Genomic DNA, 15,146 nt, shown 5'->3' with positions numbered 1-15,146 from the left:
GGATAATCAGGGCCCTGCATTTCTCTTCTCCTACATCTGCATTACCAGGGGAAGGAAAACTCTATGCAGCACAAAAACTTTTGAGATGGCAGAGCCACTTACATTAACTTCCCACACGTGACAAATTTTAACACACAGTGACTGCTGCTAACCCTGAAGCTGATGTCTGCTTCGGAAGACGTCTCCCCTGCATGCCATCATGGGTTAAAAACACTTTCAGGCCCCCTCCAGCAAACAAAATCCATTCTTAAGGATCACAGCCCCCAGTTAGACTGTGCCATGGGAAGACAGAGGGGAGTATTGCTTTTGCACCGGTCCTCTGCTTTGGTATTGAAAGAGCAGCACTTAAATAAATCCCAAAGCAGCAGACAGGACCATGTGTTTCTCCCACAAACTAGTCTGCAAGCCACACAGAAATCAAAAGGATCCTTGTTACCAAACATGAGATCCAATCGCTTTGAAGAGCAGTGCAGCCTTTCTGCAGGAAGTTTAGCAATGGATGCAGGATTGACAAATGAGTCTTTCCTCCTTTCCTTTTTCTCCTCTTCCTCCTGCTTCAGCACCAAGTGCGTTGAGAAAGGGAGATGTCTGGAAAATGTCTCCTGGATCACTGCTGCTCCGGCAGCATCTTGTCTGCCTTCAGGCTCTGGCATCAAGTAGTGATCAGCCTCCTTCCCCCAGCCCCCTGCCCTGGAGTAGCAGTTTTTAGACGTGACCTTCCACCTCTTCACGGCTCCCTGTGTCTCTGAAATGTCCAGAGGTCAGCCTCTTGCGGCCTCCACGAGGAGACCTGTTATGGAGATTCCTGGCTCGCATCAGCCCCGTCTCATGTCCCTGTCATCTCCCATCATGTTACCGAACTGAAGGGGATACCAGGAGTTTAGATGGTGTCCTCCGCCGTGACATGGACTCATCATTTCACTATTTGTTGGGGAATGGCAGCTGTGTGCTGCTCGTGGAAAGGTAGCCTTGACTGACTAGCTAAAAATCAGAGGTGACCTAGCTGTACAACTTACTGCTCAGGAACAATGTGACAAACTTCATCTTTCTTCAGTGCCAACCTCTAAGGTTAGAGAGGGCCATTACCTGTCATGGTGGGGAGGAAAGAGACAGGTCTATGGATGTGTCTGTCTGTGCGTGCGGAGGCGGGGAGATGAGGGGGTATGCTCTTATTCTTTCTTTCCTACTTTGTTATATTGATTTTCAGTGGCTTGCACGCTTGGAATGCAATAAGGGAGCAATTCCTTTCTATGCTGGCTAGTAAACATTGCCTGTAACTTTATTCTGGGTCAGGAAAGTCAGCACTTAAAATTAAAAGTGGTTTTGGAGGAGAAAAGCCATATTTTAGGAAATTCCAGCTGGGGGTTCCTTGCTACTGTACTTAATTTTAGAATCCAGTGTGTCGTGTCATGTCGTATATGCCTTTAAAAAAGCATTTAACTGATATATATTCTCATCTGCTCTTTACTTGCAATATTTCAAGCAGAAAGTATTTTTTAAAAATCAGTTCCCTGGCTCTCTGAATTTACAGCAGAGGCCACAGACTATAAAGCGGAAGGAGGTGAAATTAAGCCCAGGGGAGTGAGAAGTGCACTAGAGAGAAAGGCTCGTATGCCAGGTGCTTAAACACATGCACAGTTTAAATCCTGTGCCATCCCCTCGGAGCCAACAGAGCTGCTCTTGTATTTAAGGCTAACACACCTGGCTTAAGCGCTGGTACCATAATCTCCAAAAGAAGGTGTATAATGCTGGAGTACAGACTGTGATGCCCATAAGCTGCTCCGGGTCCAAGGTACCATCTGCTATGGCAGTTCCTTTCCTTTGTTCAGGCCTTGGAAAGCCAAAAGTGTTCCTTGATGCAGGAAAACATCTGTCCCAGACAGTCAGTTTGGGGAATGGGTGCCCTTGCTGACATGCGGCTTCCAGACGTGGATCCAAGCCAGGATCCAGGTGCTTGGGATGAGCCTTTTGCTGATGAAGTTTCACCCAGCAAAGGCTCATTTCTGGAGCGCTGGGGAATTTAGCTTGAAAGTTTCCTATGAGCAGGCACCCACAGCAGGTGTTTCTCATGTGGTTAGACATCAGCACTGAAAACACAGTGCATTACTTTTTAGATGGATAGGCAGGTATTTTACAGAGCTCTGCTCCTGGCACTGCAAAAGCAAAGCTCTGTTGGAAAACACCCAGTGCAGGAGGCAGGACCAGTGCTGTGGGGTGCTACTGTATGGGGTGGCACCTGCTTTGCCAAAGCAAGCCCATGACAGCACCCCCAATCCCTTATTTCCATCCTGTCCTACTGCAAAAACATCCCTGCAAATCCCCTCTCCGCCCTGCGGTGTATCCACCCGCCCTGCAGCAGGGCTGTCACCGCTTTGTCAGCTCTCGGGCATGTCTGCGGCTGGAAACCCCGCTGGGGAGATGAAAGAAGCCTGGACAGTTTACAAGACGGTGGGAGGCAACGTATACCTACCTGGCCCTGAACTCTGACACGTGGCCTCCCTGCTCCCCGCTTGACATTTACAAACTGTGACAAGCCCTGTCACTTGCCACCCGATGTGACCACCCCGAAAGCTGGGAAAGCCAGACGTGTTATTAACAACTCCCGCTTCCCAGAAGAAAGCCCCAGAGACTTAAAACAAGGAGCTGCCTTGACTCAGGCCAAATGCATCGGTGTAAGGAAACCTCTGCAGCTGGCTCCCCGGGTGAAACAGGGACGTTTTGCTTCGATGAAAGGCAAACGGAGAGGCAAGCAGACAGACAAACAGAAAGACACAGCTGGTGTCTCATCCCAGCTCTTGTCCTTCTTCCTTCTCTTCCTACGAGAGGAGGAACCCCTGGTTGAGAGACCCTCAATTCTGGGAGCAGCGCGAGGCACTGCAATCCCTTGCGTCATCCCTGGCCATGGCTCCCTGTGTGCCACTTTTCCTGCTTTCCCTTGGCCTGTCTCCTCTAACCGCGAGGACCGGTGGAAGCACAGACATCAGCACAAACGGATCATCTGAGCACCTTCCCGGGGTCCCAGCCTGCTGGGTCTTCACTGCTCTCGGTACCCAAATTGCTGTTTCCTGCTGGTACATCACAAACTGGAATTTAGGGGCTAGAGAAGGTTGGGTGTTGCCTCCTTTGCTGGGAGAGCAAATCTGTAAATTTGCAAATCTTTGCCATCAGCAAAAGACCTCCTAAATCTAGATTTCATGATTCCTGAACAATTCTCACAAAGTAGCTACTTTCAGGACACAACATTTTTCAGGCATCTGCTGTTGCTCAAGTCTCCATCTAAGCAGTCATGCAACAAGGAACGCTTTCAAACAATGGTCTATTGATTACTTGCTTCGTTAACAATGATGCAATTCCCTGGAGAGGTTTATTACTCTTGTTTTGTATTATTTTGTGCCTTATGATTTGGTCATTAATGGGTACGCTTGCATTTCATTTCATTGTGACTGACTTTCCTGGGACGAATGCTTCATGCAGTCCAAAAATGTTCATGAATAAATGTTTACTGGCAGGAGGTACGAGTGTTTTGCAGGGCTGTGTGGATGTTTTCATCCTGATGATGCAGCAGTAAATCAATTAAAAACATGATCGATTGTAAAATTGGGGCAAATTTGCTTTTGCCTCTGGATTTCACATTACCTAAGTTAGGCTGTATAAATCTAACAATATATTACTCATGCAGGGGTTGTCTTGCTGGTGTCTACAGTGAGAACTGCTATGCACACAGCTAAGGCACGAGCAAGGGCTAAACCCGGCCCCGGCATATCCTGCAGCTCCGCTCCCACGCAGAGCACAGAGCCCTTGTCCCACCGGTGACTTAACTCCTTCTGGCAACGTTTGACTAGAATTCCCCTTACTGGAGGATAAAAGAAATCGAAAGGGCTCTCTACACAGATATGTTCATTCAGATTAAGGTATAATGTACGTTTAACATAGAATAGCTTTTCTTAATTAATTCCCTGTCTGGGCGCTTTTTTTCCAGCCAGACTGCTGTAGCCCAAATTACATTAATCGACTTTGGATATTCTTGCTAGCTATTACTTTCTCTCACTATTAAGCATTATTAATATTAGTTATTAGAAATTAACGATTCCAGAATAAGTCCCCACATTTACTTATGTCCCAGAGTCTCCAGTGGCATACCACGGCCGGTGTGCTCTGATTTCAGTGAAAGCCCTTGCACCCCCTCTTTAAAGAAGTTGCCAACAGCACTGGGTTGTGTCTGCTGAGCAGAAGTAATAATTTCAGTTTTAAAATAATTTTTAAAATCTTAGTCTTCTGTCAGCTTAGAAATCTTCTGTAGTTAAAGTAAACCTCTTTGTAACAAGGCCGTATCCAGAAGTCACCGCTCAGCGCACAGCGATGCAGGGGAAATGTGGTGCAAAGAAAGAGAGAGCCTGAAAAGACACAAGCCAAGGACAGAAAACTGCATCCCTGTCTCCCACATACCCATCCAGGGCTTCATTCAAAACCCAGAAACGTCGATGTAAGTCCTTCTGTGGACTCTGATCGTAGGCCAGGAGAACTGCACTGTGCCATCCCAAGGATCCTGCTGCACCTCCATGCGTGCAAGTCTGCAGACACAGGCAGAAAAACAATGTACATGGCTGTGTGCTTGAATATAGATTTACAGAGACAGTGCGCATAAATCTAGATAATTTATACAGTGCCACAAATACAAACAACAACTGCCACCCCTCTCCCTTCACAAACTCATATACACAAATGCACCTCAAGTATGAATAATGCAATGACAAAGTGAGCTGCATTTGTATGGACATCATTGGTATCAGCAGTTAGCAATAATAGTTGTCTAATTGTAGTCTTTCATTGTGTGCTATGTCAAAGCGTGGGCGAGTAATTGCAATCATCAAAACCCTTTCAGAGTGCGTGCAAAGCCCCGACCCCCATCACCTGCCGTCAAGCCTATCTGATCCACCACACACATGCACTTACTGGGCAGATGAATTAGCTAGATGGGCTGTTCTCTTTTTTATTATTATTATTATTATTTTCTCTTTTGTTTTGTGTTTTCCTTCCCTCAAGGTTGTGTCTGGGTTGTGAAGGGTTGTTAGACTTTTTTTTTTATTATTATTGTTATTCTTATTTTTCAACGTGTGTGATCGTTTTTTGGGCTAGATAATTTAGATGACAGACATCAACAATTATACAAAATAATATGGTAACCAGCAATGGAAAAAAAATAATAATTGATTCTCATGGGCTGCTGAGTGTTACAATTTGAATGTCTTTCTATTAAAATCCGTGTAATAGACACAGGGAGAAGGCAGGGAGGAGGGGAGAGAGAAAAACGGAGAGGGAAATCAGTTCTTTTTCAAATATTACTCATAAGATGGAAGAGAAGATATTTTCAGAATGCAAGTGGGACTGATTTCCATTAACATAATCCCATTTCTAGTATTATTTTATTAATATAAACATCTTAGCTCTGGGAATGCCTCCTGGATCATATATACCTACTGTATTTTGCATTGGGTTTAGGGGAAAATCAAGGTGAGTGCTAAAAAAAAAAATTGAACCTGTTTGTTATATTCATTCTGAATTGCCAGTTGTACAGTACCTGAGTGGAGCAGCAGATTTGATTATCAAATACAATTAAGGCCTGTTTTTGTCGATGTGGAGTACCATGTAAGTGCATATTGTAAATATCTATCTAGAAGACAGGAACAGCGCAATCATGTGGGCTACGTACTCTGTCTTACTGCTGGAAAGGACTTGCAGTGATTTTTTCTGCTTCAGCCTCCCACACCAAGGCAACCACCTCAGTGCTGTAACAACAACTATTGCAGTGACCATATCTTGTTCAAGGAGCACACAGGTTCACAGGTGGATACCTGCTTTACACCTTTAAAGGGTCTCAGCTCCGAGTTTTCTCATGTCTGCCTTTGTGTGATAGGTCATATCTATTTGCCATCAGGATATAGTACCTTCAGAAACTCAGCAGCGTGCATTTTTTTGCTGCAAGCATTTGCTATTGCTTAAGGACATATGTGGTTTTCATGGCTGGCAAACACGAGATTGGATGGGATATGTGTGCGTGCACTCAAACTTCTGCGATAAGGCAATTTAGAGATCTGTGTAATTAATCTCTACTAGGAAGCAGTAGAAGCCATATTGTGCGTGCAAAATTCAAAAAAAGAGGAATTTGTACAAGGTACAAGGAAGGAAGTCCTCGTGGTGAATTTTCTCAGATTGTGGATGACAGTCCCAAGGGCAGGAGATGTAACTTTTTATCAGCATTACTTAAAATAAGGATAGGCAGAATATTTTTGAACATTAAATGGGAAATGTCCCACATCATCAGAGGGCCTCACAACCATTTCTAATTACCCTAAGTCATCTTCATAGTGTGGTCTGACACTACTGTACTCACCCTGCTCACTTTGAACTTGCTTCTGCCTCTGGACAAAACGAAATGTACCAAAATACATATATTTTGTAAGACTTCAGAGCAATCAGAAATGGTTATGGCACCGAAAAGAAGAAATACATGATTGGAAATGTTATATGCTCTGGTTTTTTTCTCAGAGAAAAGTATTGCCACTGATGAGGTCACTGCTAGTCAGACAGCAGAACATAAGTCTGGAAATAAGAAAAGCAGAATGTGAGTCTTATTCTTGCTGTGTTTTGGGGAGCAAGTCATTTGAGGGGAGGCATGTGAGTTCATGTCCCATAACTTTTGTCCTATGAAGGTTAGGTGGTTATTTTTAGCTGGTCATCTGAGATGCTTCAATAACCAATGAAGAAGCAAAGGGGTATTCCCATAGGGTCATTCATTCATTCACTCCTAAGGCAAGTGAGGAAGAATCACTTTATGGAAGTTCACCTGCATCTCTCCATGTTTCTTGTAGAGTCTGGCCAGATAGTTTGAAGTAAATTCCTAGAAAACAAAGAAATAGAGAAATTCCCTTTAATGGACATGTTGGATTTGAAGTCTTATAACTAGTTTTTTCTCACCTATAAATGTTTAGAATTATGCTTCTGCCACAAGAAGTGAGTTCATCTCTTCTGGTGGAGTTTCATAATAACTTTACAGTAAAGATTTTTTTCCCTACTGGAATCCTTCTTAAGAATTAACTGGACTATACCTTCATCTTAACGAAATTGGAAATGCTTTTTTTCGTAATAGAGAAGAACAGTTGCTGATTTCCACTTCCACTACCCACTCTTGCCTGCCAGCAAAATTTGATCTGGATGTATCGAAACATCCTGCTAGAAGCTGCTTTCCTAAATACTTATTATCCACATGACGATTAGTACTGAGGGAGATAATTTTTCATACATGATTCAGACTTTGGGGACAAAAATAGTGGATTTGATAAAGCTTTTATTAGGCAGGTTTCAGAGGCCCAGGTGGGACTTTTTGCAGTAGAAGTGCTCCAACGTGCAAGCCGTACTCTGATGGCATGGGAGACACCTGCACTGCTGAGTTATCCTAATGTCTGTGCTCATGGGTGTTCGGGGGGGGAAGGGTGATGATGGCAGCCCAAGCATTTCTGAAAGGTCATGGTCCAGAACAAAAATTATGTATGAAAACTTGACATTTTCTGCTAAATGGAATTCTTGTTTTCCACCTCAGCCTAATTAAGATAGTGCTGAGAAATGCTTGTCATGGGGAAGGACTGTACCTTCCTAGTGCCTTTACAGAGAACAGTAAAAAGCACACCCAGCTCCAAACTTTCTATAACACAAGGATAGTAAAAGAGAAGATAGAGACAAAACCAGAAAACAGAGTAGAGAAAACAATGAGAAAAGTTTCATAGCAAAATAAGAAGTGGTTTCAACAGGCTCACGGTCTCAGTGTTGTCAAAGTCATACACGAGCGTGATAGCAAGGGGAACAGGTTTTGGAGAAATTTCAGGGAACATCCTGAGATGGGATTGCAGCTGTCTTTAAGGAGCTCCTACCATGCACGAAGGGGCAACGTGGGAGAAAACAATGAGATACTTGTCTGAAAAATTCAATTACTGAGTGATAGAGGATGTTATCACAGGATAACCAAAGATGGGAGCTGGCAATTCAATAGCAAATGAGAGATGTTAGGTAGGGGGGAGATAGGCTGTGAAGAGCCTTTCAGAGGTCCCTGTTCAGACATTGAACCATAACAGCCACTCATCAGTGTTATAAAACTACCAGGAGCAGTATCCCCAGGCTGGGAAAGACTCTTCTTGGCAAGGCTTGTGTACCACACCGTGCCATCGAATAGAGCACGTCCTATTGAAAACTGAATCCCTTCGAGTTCCCTGGAACAGCAGCAGCTGGAGGGGAAATAACAGTAAAATTCTATGGCCATAATAAAACACATTAGCCATCTGAACGCTCATTTCAATCAAATAATGCAGCCTATTCATATTTAAACAGGAAATATTGTTTAATGTTTATGGTAATGATCAAATCAAATTTTAAAAATTAAACACGAAATTAAACATTAAAGTGAGGTTCCAACATTGGGCACTTGGGACACTGTTTCCAACCCACAGCTGATGGCTGCAATGAGCAGGGTCTACCCTCTTACCTTCCTTTAGTACAACTTCTTGAGGAGGATGCTAGAAGGAGGCTTTGGTGTCACATGAATGACCACAGCTGGTGTAGGGTAGCTGGTCTGGAGCCTCCCCTCCCTTCCCTCCCCTCCCATCCATTTGGCTTTCCATGACAATAAGAGTTCTTTCCATGACAATAAGAGTTAAAGGCTGTTGAGGGGCAAGTGGAAACCCAAAGGAAAAGTGCTTTCATTTGGAACAAGCTAAATGGGAGCTGTTTTTCATCCAAGTGGAAGGCAGTCATGTGTCCCTATTGAAATATTTTGGACTCTATTCTCAAAAAGAACCGAGAGAAGAAAAGTTACAGAGGGTTTTCCAAAGCACCATTGAAACAGGAGTAGAAAATGCCACTGTGAAACTGCAAGTCCTCAGATGTACACAGTGGTCATTGTGTACAGAAGATCAAAATGCAAAATAACACCCAATTACTCTTTAAATACTGCCCTTCGGGGTCGAACACAGCAACTGAGGTAGTAACTGATGTAGAGCTCCTGATTTTGAAACAAGAAATGCTGCTTTACACACGTGGAGACGTGAGTTCAGCTAATTAATTTAACGTTTAGACAGAGCTGGCTAAGTTTGTGTTTAACGAAGACCTTGGAGTGATGGCTAGCAGTTAAGGTGTTGATTTTAGGCCATCTCTTGTGTTAGAGTAAACTCATAGCCAGGAAATGACTTCTTTCTCCTGTACCGAATCTGGAGTGATTTTGCTGATGCTCAGTCTAATGGTTCTTTCTGAACTCTCTCTAGCTGAAGTCAGCAGAAGAGCAAAGGTTGAAACAGAAGTGGTTTGAAATAAACCCATTTTCTTAAATATCCCTGTGCGTTTTGGCCATGGACCTTATCTGTGCTGTGAGCCTGTGCTTCAGTTTCTTGAGCTGTGCTGTGAGGTTAACCTTTTGCTCTAACAGTTGCATCTTTCAAGGGAGTGTATCCTCAGTGTAAATTAATATCAAATTAGTATAAATTAATATCAAATTAGCAACGCTTTGGATTACCAGCGAATTGCATATTGTTCCTTAGAGTAAAAATAGCTCATCACAAAAGGCAGGATCAATCTGTCAATCCCCATTCTTGTGTTGACTGCTTGCCCAAATTTATTATTGAAAGAGCATGCACAGAATTTTCCATAGTATGAAAAAATAAATAAAAGGACTGAATAAATTACCTGGGAAAGTACAGCAAAACAGCAAGATTCATCTTAACCTGTGTCTACTGCTCTCATCCCTGTACCATGCACTTTAAATTGGATTGGTATCCTATAAGAGACTGTCAAGGATTTCATTTGTTCTGCTTGACATACAGATGTACAATTGGTAAAACTGCATCTTATCTTAGTAATTGTCTACAGTGCTAAGTCTGAACCTAGTTATTGACTTCAAAAGTCAGGTTTCATCTCTGCAGTTCCCTGATCCAACATCAGTCCAACCACCTCCACCTCTATGTGTTCATCTTTTGGCTCGCTTTCCCGAGTTAAACCATCTTCCTCTTTGTAAATGCTGCGTTTCGGCTTTTTGTAATTGGTCAAGACTGGGGTTTGGGGGTAGAGGACTGAAGGGGACAGTTTCTTGTTTCTGGTAGCATCCTTGTATCCAGTGTGTCTAAAAAAATTCATTGTGAGCTGATGCTCAAGAACTTGGTGAACATTTTGAGGGCTTTTAAAGCAACAAGGATTTTTCTAGGGTTTGGAGGGGGGCTATTAATTAGTTCTAATAACTTTCTTGTTTACTAACAGAACTGTAGAGCTTAGTGATCACACAGAGAAATTTCTGTCTGTCTGATGGTCCTTGAGCACATTCTGGTACAAATCCAGATCAGCATGCTGACACTCTAATGATTCAACAAAGTGCTTTTCCAAACTTGCCGCAACCTTTCCTGTTCACAGACACGAGCTGCAAATAGAGCTGCTTGTAAAACTGGCTATTTTTTCCAGCACATCCAAAGAATTCCTGTAGAACTAGTTATTTATTTTCCACTTCCAGCTGAAAAGAACTTTGGTTTTTGAGTCTTCATTTTTAAAAAACAAATAAGCCTCCGTTTTTTTTTTCTGAGAAGTATATATTTCTATGACATATTGCGTGTGTTAGTCTAAATGCCTGGTGCTTTCTCTGCAAATATTCTTTATGTAAACTTTTTGAGCAGCTGTTGGGAGGAGAATGTCAGTAAGAAAACCCTGTTTTCTTCTACTACTTCTTCCCTGTGGTACATGCTAGTGCCACCCTGGGGACCGGCCTTGTCGTGCACGTGATTTAGCCCAACAAGGGGGTGGCTCATTCCCATTCCTTCTTCCTAGCAATGTGAGCAATGACAGTTGTAGGAGGCAGCTACAAATTTGCCGTGGTGAAACACTCTGCTGGGGACAGTTCTCCACGGGGTGCTGCAGTAACCCTCGATTCCCAACAGTGCCGATTCAGTTTTTCCAGGGAGCATAGTAACAGAACATAAGAACAATAAGTACAACTATAGTCAGTCAGACCAACAGTCATCCTCACACATATCCCATCTCCTAGAGTAGTTAATCATAAAGCAGAGGGAGAATTACAAGAGTAATACTTTCCTAGCTTCCTGCAATTGGCAGCTCAGGGATTTCCTGAGCCAGAGGTACTTTCTTTGTATCAGTAGTTTTCAATGGATTATTCTTCCGTGAGTAGTCCTGTTGTTTTTGAGTTCATGGGGATGTTTTAGATGCTGGTTTTGCACCACTGACATTTCTCACAGTTTAATCAGGACCAATTTATCTCTAGAGAAGGCAGAAGTTAGTCAAAGATCCTCAAGACTGGCAACTTGTACAATCATAAAATAATGCACTGAAGACTCTTTTCAGCTTCCAAAACGTTGACAGCTTCAGGGTAGACATATAGCATGGCAGTTCCAGAGAGAAGAGCTGTGGGTCCTTGTTGCACAGGGCAGTGATTCTTACCAGATGTCGTTACCCAAGGTGCAATCTCAAATCAGTGGTGGTTTAAACTTTTCAGGAGAGCTGTAAACTGCAGGAGTTCAGCAGCTCTTGTATAAACAACCACAATAGCCCCGTATCAGGGAGGAACCTCCAAGGCAAGGTTGAGTGGATGTACACGTGAACCGTTTTCATCCTCGAGAGTTAAAGCCATCTCCAGTCACAAATGAGAGCCACAAGACAAAGAGCATGAGGTTTTCAGAAGGTCCTGTGGCAACTTCACCGTGTGCAAATTATCCAGAAGCAGCATTTTCTAGCAGCTGGCGAGCAATGCCGCTTACACGTATCGCCGGCTGCGCCCATGCCTCCCGAACGGCACGCCAGCTCACAGCGAGGAAATTGCTCTGCTCTTAAGAAGCGGCGGATAGTTATCATGTTTTGTTGGAAGACGAGGTGGGGTTTTTTTCCCTATTTCTCTTCCCTTGTTCAGTTTTCAAGCTGTTTTATATGATCGGTATTTGCAGTAAAGTGAAACGATGCTAAAGTAGTTGGAAGCACTCGCACAAGCAGATACACTTGTAAACAAAGATGGTAATTAGAATAGGATGCAGGTCTGGGGTTGTCTGTTACGTCAAGAGATGTGTTTGTGTGTCAGCTTTACTCCTGTGCCTCCTCTCTGTGGCATCTTTATTTCAGAGCTTCCTGGGAAATGCAGTATGGCTTTTGTTGTTTGCAATTTTTTTACTTTTTTTTATTTTATTTTTTTTTTGCTTTTCTTTACGGACTCCCTAGGTGCCCATAACAATGTGGCAATCAGCAGGGATATGCGCAGTAGCAGAATTTTCCCTTTACAAGTAAATCTATGCAAATATGACAACCTACCTCAGGGCATCTTTCAAACCTGGGAAAGAAAAGGCAGGGAAGGAATCACATGATGCTTCAGACAGAGTTTGCTGACATCTCTCACCTGACTTTGGAGGCTTTTTCCTCTCTCTCTCTTCTCTCTTACCCTCTCCCCTAAATATACTTCCAGAAAGATCAGTGAGTGAAAAGGGCATGTGCTGTCTTCAGGAAGCCTGTGTGATGCCCAGCAGCCAAGGTGCATCCCAGCGGGATGGTGTATGGGAGGGAGCACAGGGACAAGCCCTGCTTTCAGATGTGCCCGCACATCTGCTGCTGGCCTCAGCTGGGAACTCCCTGCAGGCAGAGCTGAGAGGTGCATTTGAAACTAAGTCTATATTAAAATAAAAAAGGAAGCATGGCATCTTTGGAAGAACAGAGCGCCCGAGCCCGCACATGTTCAAGAGGGCGGCATGGTGCAGAGCCCAAGGCAGGATTTGGCTTTGAATGACGCTCATAACCTTCTGCCACCCACACAAGTGATTTCCTCAGCCAAGAATTTGTACGGAAGGAGGACATATACTAACCTTCACAGCAAAAGCAAGTGTCTCCTCTGCTAGACTCAGATGCACAAGAGGAAACACGGGCAGACAGGTTCTACACCACTGACTTCCACAGTAAAGGGCCAAGTGTCTGCACCGGGGCGAGGGGGTCATCACAGATCCCGGCAGAAGTGGCTTTGGGGAACATTTGGCATCCAGCTGTCTCTGAGCTGCAGGGGAGATGCCTTCCTGGAGCAAAGTGGGGACTAGCTGTGGCATTCGACGTCAGCCCAAGACGCCCCTATGCGATGACCCTTAAAAGATCCAATTACCTTCTCAGTGGCTTGGGGGATTTTTTTTTTCCCTTGTTCTCTGCCACATCAGAAAGTAGAATATTAAAACACTCTTATGGAGGTTGAGCTACCATGTACTGAGAGAAATGGGTGAAGCCTAGTAGTATTTGACATGAATATACTGGGAATAGTCTGAAAGAGTATGAACCTTCAGAATTCCCACACAGATACTCAGATCCAACATGGCTCTGCATGGACACAGCTGGGAGTTCACCTGGTGAAATTATCAAATCCCAGGGCATTAGAAAATAATATTAGAATATATAAATATAGATAATTTTCACCAAACATAAAAATCAGGACTCACTGTTGGAGCACATATTGCCATAAACAAAGGCATCCCATACAGATGGGCTCCGTGTAAGGAACAGAGCAGAATCGAATAAAGTAATCTGAAGGAATTTAGTTAAGATGAAAACACCAAGGCAGCTCTCTTTAAATGCTTTCAAAATGTATCACCCATCCTCTGAGGCATTTCTATTACTTTAAGGAGAAAGGAGACCACCACATGCCCCTGCAGAACCCCCCCGGCACTGACAGCCCAAGTGCCTCCACCACACACAAGCGTTACCACTGACTGCCGCCCGTGTTTGCCATATGTCATCCCTTTTTGTTCACTGCCATTTACACGCTGGCAGGTTGACTTTTTATTAAGGTAAGAGTAGGTTGAAGATTTCAGATGTGGGCGCTTGAGAGACCCTCCCCTTCACAGCAAGCTCAGCTTTCTCAGTTTCAGCTCAGGCTGACATTATATCAAACTGTGTTTCTCTCTTGTGGGGACAACCACAGATTATTTACAAGATGCAACAAGAATGTCACACTAAATGAAGACGAAAGATGTGCAGGAAGCATGATTGCTGCCCAAGCCTTCTTAAGAACTGCTTATTAAGGAAATCATCCTTTTAAGCAGCAAACAGCCACCCGAATTGGCCATGTTCAATACTGGGTGTAGGATCTGACCTGGTAACCGGCACTATTGATAACGTTCCTCCAGCGGTAATGATGCAGATGCTAATGAGCATATTAATAATAAATAACACTGTGTGCATTTATCATGTCCCCTATTCAAAGGGTGGAAAATGCTTCACCAACAAGAAAGTGTGAAGTCTCAGAGCAGCCCTTTTCTCCCTGTGGAGCCTATTGTTACCTTAAGCAAAGGGACTTTTGTCATCTGGGTTAGCAAAGAGAAGTGGCAGTGGAACCGCTGGATTCCAGTCACTACGGTGCTGCTGATTCACGGTGTGAACTTGGGGGAGTTATTTCAGTGCTCTGAGTCTCAAGTTCACCATCTGTAAAATCAAGATAATTATATTTACAGTGCTTACCTCACAGAGCTGCTGTGAAGATTAATTAACGCATATATATTTACAAAGTGCTTTGAGATCGTCAGGTGAAACCTGCTGCATATGTGCAAAATATTATTTCTCTAAAATATCTTGAAACCTCAGGAGCTGCAGAGTCTTACTGGCTATTGCCACATTTTTGAATGCTTTTATCCTTTGTTTAAGCAAGTTGTTTTGCAGGTAGCAGTTATATATTGTGTTAATGGTGGAATACTTCTCAAGTAATAGGTTTTTTCCCCAGTTCCTTTTGACTTGGTTTTCTCCTCATGTGCTATGTGCAAGCAGATTATGGGTTCATCAAACAGTAATTTTAGATCGTTATTATGACACACATTTTGAGCATTTTTTTTACCTCTGTAGATTTTTATCACAAAGAAAATCCCTGTGTTTATTTGATATTGGCTATTTCATCTGTGTTGGTTGTTTGTGATCAGTCAGATAAGCTATGATATATATCTGTACCACTTCCACCAAGAACATACCTGGAGGCACAGTTAGGGATCGAAGATTATGTGTGTTTAATTTATGTGCTATGGGCAGGATTGATCTCGCCTAAATTTAGCCATCTGAATATTAACTGTTAAGTCTAAAGTAGTTGTTTAAACTTACTTCAT

General features: G+C 43.3%; 1 protein-coding gene across 38 annotated transcripts in view; it reads left to right on the top strand.

Moving 5' to 3' along the window:
- CELF4 (CUGBP Elav-like family member 4) overlaps positions 1-15,146 on the top strand; it is a 687,335-nt gene that overhangs the window by 565,968 nt on the left and 106,221 nt on the right. For 10 of the 38 annotated variants that reach the window (XM_054185286.1, XM_054185285.1, XM_054185277.1 and 7 more), the window contains exon 5: positions 11,598-11,617. The exons of the other annotated variants lie outside the window; for them this stretch is intronic. In XM_054185286.1, coding sequence (XP_054041261.1) covers positions 11,598-11,617 — 20 coding nt within the window. The remainder of the gene's footprint in view (positions 1-11,597; positions 11,618-15,146) is intronic. 38 annotated transcript variants of the gene reach the window in all.

This window comes from Rissa tridactyla, chromosome Z (genome assembly GCF_028500815.1).
Source record: "Rissa tridactyla isolate bRisTri1 chromosome Z, bRisTri1.patW.cur.20221130, whole genome shotgun sequence".
Lineage (NCBI taxonomy): Eukaryota > Metazoa > Chordata > Aves > Charadriiformes > Laridae > Rissa > Rissa tridactyla.
The sequence above is the reverse complement of the archived record's forward strand: the minus strand, read 5'-3'. Positions and strand labels throughout refer to the sequence as shown.